Raw genomic sequence first — 2161 nt, forward strand, 5'->3', positions numbered from 1 at the left:
AGCGAAGGTAGCGGAAATCTTCGGGTGACTTGGGTTGGAGGAGTATACATCCCATTCGTAGACGTCGGGTGCGTTCAGGGAATACTCGGGCATGAGGTTTGTAGTGGCGGATGAAGTTAGCCGTGTCCCGCGGCGAGAAGTCGAGTGGTAGTCCGTCGATGATTAACGGCGGCGTAGGGTAAGAGACAGACTGCATACTGGCATGTATCAGTGTCGATAGCTAGCGAGAGAATGACCTTCCTATAGCTATAGAAGTTGTCTTTATTTGTGCAATTTTTCTCTGGTTCCAATTTCATCTACTTGTAAACAAGTCTTTACGAGGCACTTCTATAGCTGGTGCTAAACTAGGCTGTCACCGTTTTGTCTTTCCGCAGTTAACCTTGCGAGTTTACCAACTCAACAATAACCTGAGAAGATGGAGCGCCCCCAGTGGCACAGCGGTATGTCTGCGGACTTACAACACTAGAATCCTGGTTTCGATACCCGTGGTAGGCAGAGCACAGATAGCCCACCGTGTAGCTTTGTGCTTAATTACAAATAAACAAACGAAGATGGAGCTATCATTATCCAGACTTGCCTGACTCTGTCACTGTATCTATGGTTGTCATTTTGTCTTTGTGTTATGCTTCATGAACTTAAAATAGTTAATGCACCAATTTTCAATATCTGTAAGCGAATTGTAAGATATGTTACTTAATTACAAACAAACAAACGAAGATGGAGCTATCATTATCCAGGCTTGCCTGACTCTGTAACTGTATCTATGGTTGTCATTTTGTCTTTGTGTTATGCTTCATAGATTCCCAGAACTTATGTTCATATCAAAGTTCAGTTATTCCCCAGTTTCAGTTCTCAATCACAGTTGCTGTTTTTTTTTGTTGTTGTTGTTGGTTGTTTTACTTTCATCTACATTGTTATTTTTTTTTATTCAAATTAGCGAACTTTGAAATTTAATGCAAATGTGTTTAAGAACTTAAACACTACCGAGTTCAGTATTGTTGTAGTATATACCGTCATAACGGTGTAATTCCTGGATGTAATGATCGTACGTTGATTGATTATAGCCTTGATTACATTTAATACTAAAATAAGTTAGTTAGCGCTATGAACTAAGTAACCATTGCAATAAAACACTGATACAAAAAAATGAAATATAGCTTCAATTTAGAAAATAAGATGAATAAAATATTTAAAGATTAACAATTTTATGCTGACTGGAATCTGGATTCTATTGCTTAGCCATAATTTGTGGCTTTACAAAGTGGTTTTACAAAATATTTTGTTATATTACCAGTATGAACCTATTACAGCTAAAAAAATGTCACGAATTGGCACTTTTAGAAGACAACAATAAAATATGAAACGTTGTTGTTATTTTTAATCACACTTGTAATCTACTTTTAAGCATGTTATTCGTAATGAATTTAGAGCTATGACTGAATGTAACTTGGAATAAAACAATTTCTGTAATTTTGAACATGGGTCTTTGATTCACCAAGCTTTAACTTGAACAGTTAAGAACAACTTATGTAAGTACCGAACAAATAACTAAATTTGAACAAGATAAAATCGAAATTACATTTTTAGTTTATTATAAAGAGAAATACAAGTTTACCCGTAATCCTTTACGTTCCCCCTCAGATCCTGAGTCGACCTCCGAGACAAAAACACCTGTTCCATACTCACAACCTGAAATTAAAATATTATGGTACATTTCTTGTTTAAAATTTAATTAAAATGAACTGTTATTATTTACGTATACCAAAATTGGGATCTTTTCTGTTTCATGCACCGCGTTCAAATAGAAAGGAATATATATTTTTGAATGTAGTTTTTAATGCTGATTTCAGAAATATAAATTAAAATTTGGAGAAATGAAAAATAATATTTTTAATATGTTGCTTACGAAACAAAAGAAGTATTTTTAACATTACATATATACCTAGGCATTTAAAAGACATCAAGACAATACAGAGTATCTAATGTGAATGTAACAAATTCATTGTGTAAAATACAGAAATATTCTTAAATATTTGCTTGAAGAAATCATAATTTTCATGCCTACGACGCCAAACGAACTCACATTCTAAGTACTTTCAATTTGCAGCAGATTTTAAGAAATATAAATTTAAAATTGGTAGAACTGATTTTAAAGGGTACA

General features: G+C 33.9%; 1 protein-coding gene across 1 annotated transcript in view; it reads right to left on the reverse strand.

Annotated features, from left to right (window-relative positions):
* Positions 1-2161, reverse strand: part of LOC111086656 — a 102302-nt gene that overhangs the window by 78618 nt on the left and 21523 nt on the right. Inside the window, exon 5 of the mRNA XM_022390409.1 lies at positions 1616-1689. Within this exon, the coding sequence (XP_022246117.1) occupies positions 1616-1689 (74 nt within the window). The remainder of the gene's footprint in view (positions 1-1615; positions 1690-2161) is intronic.

Source organism: Limulus polyphemus, unplaced genomic scaffold, assembly GCF_000517525.1.
Source record: "Limulus polyphemus unplaced genomic scaffold, Limulus_polyphemus-2.1.2 Scaffold1299, whole genome shotgun sequence".
NCBI lineage: Eukaryota > Metazoa > Arthropoda > Merostomata > Xiphosura > Limulidae > Limulus > Limulus polyphemus.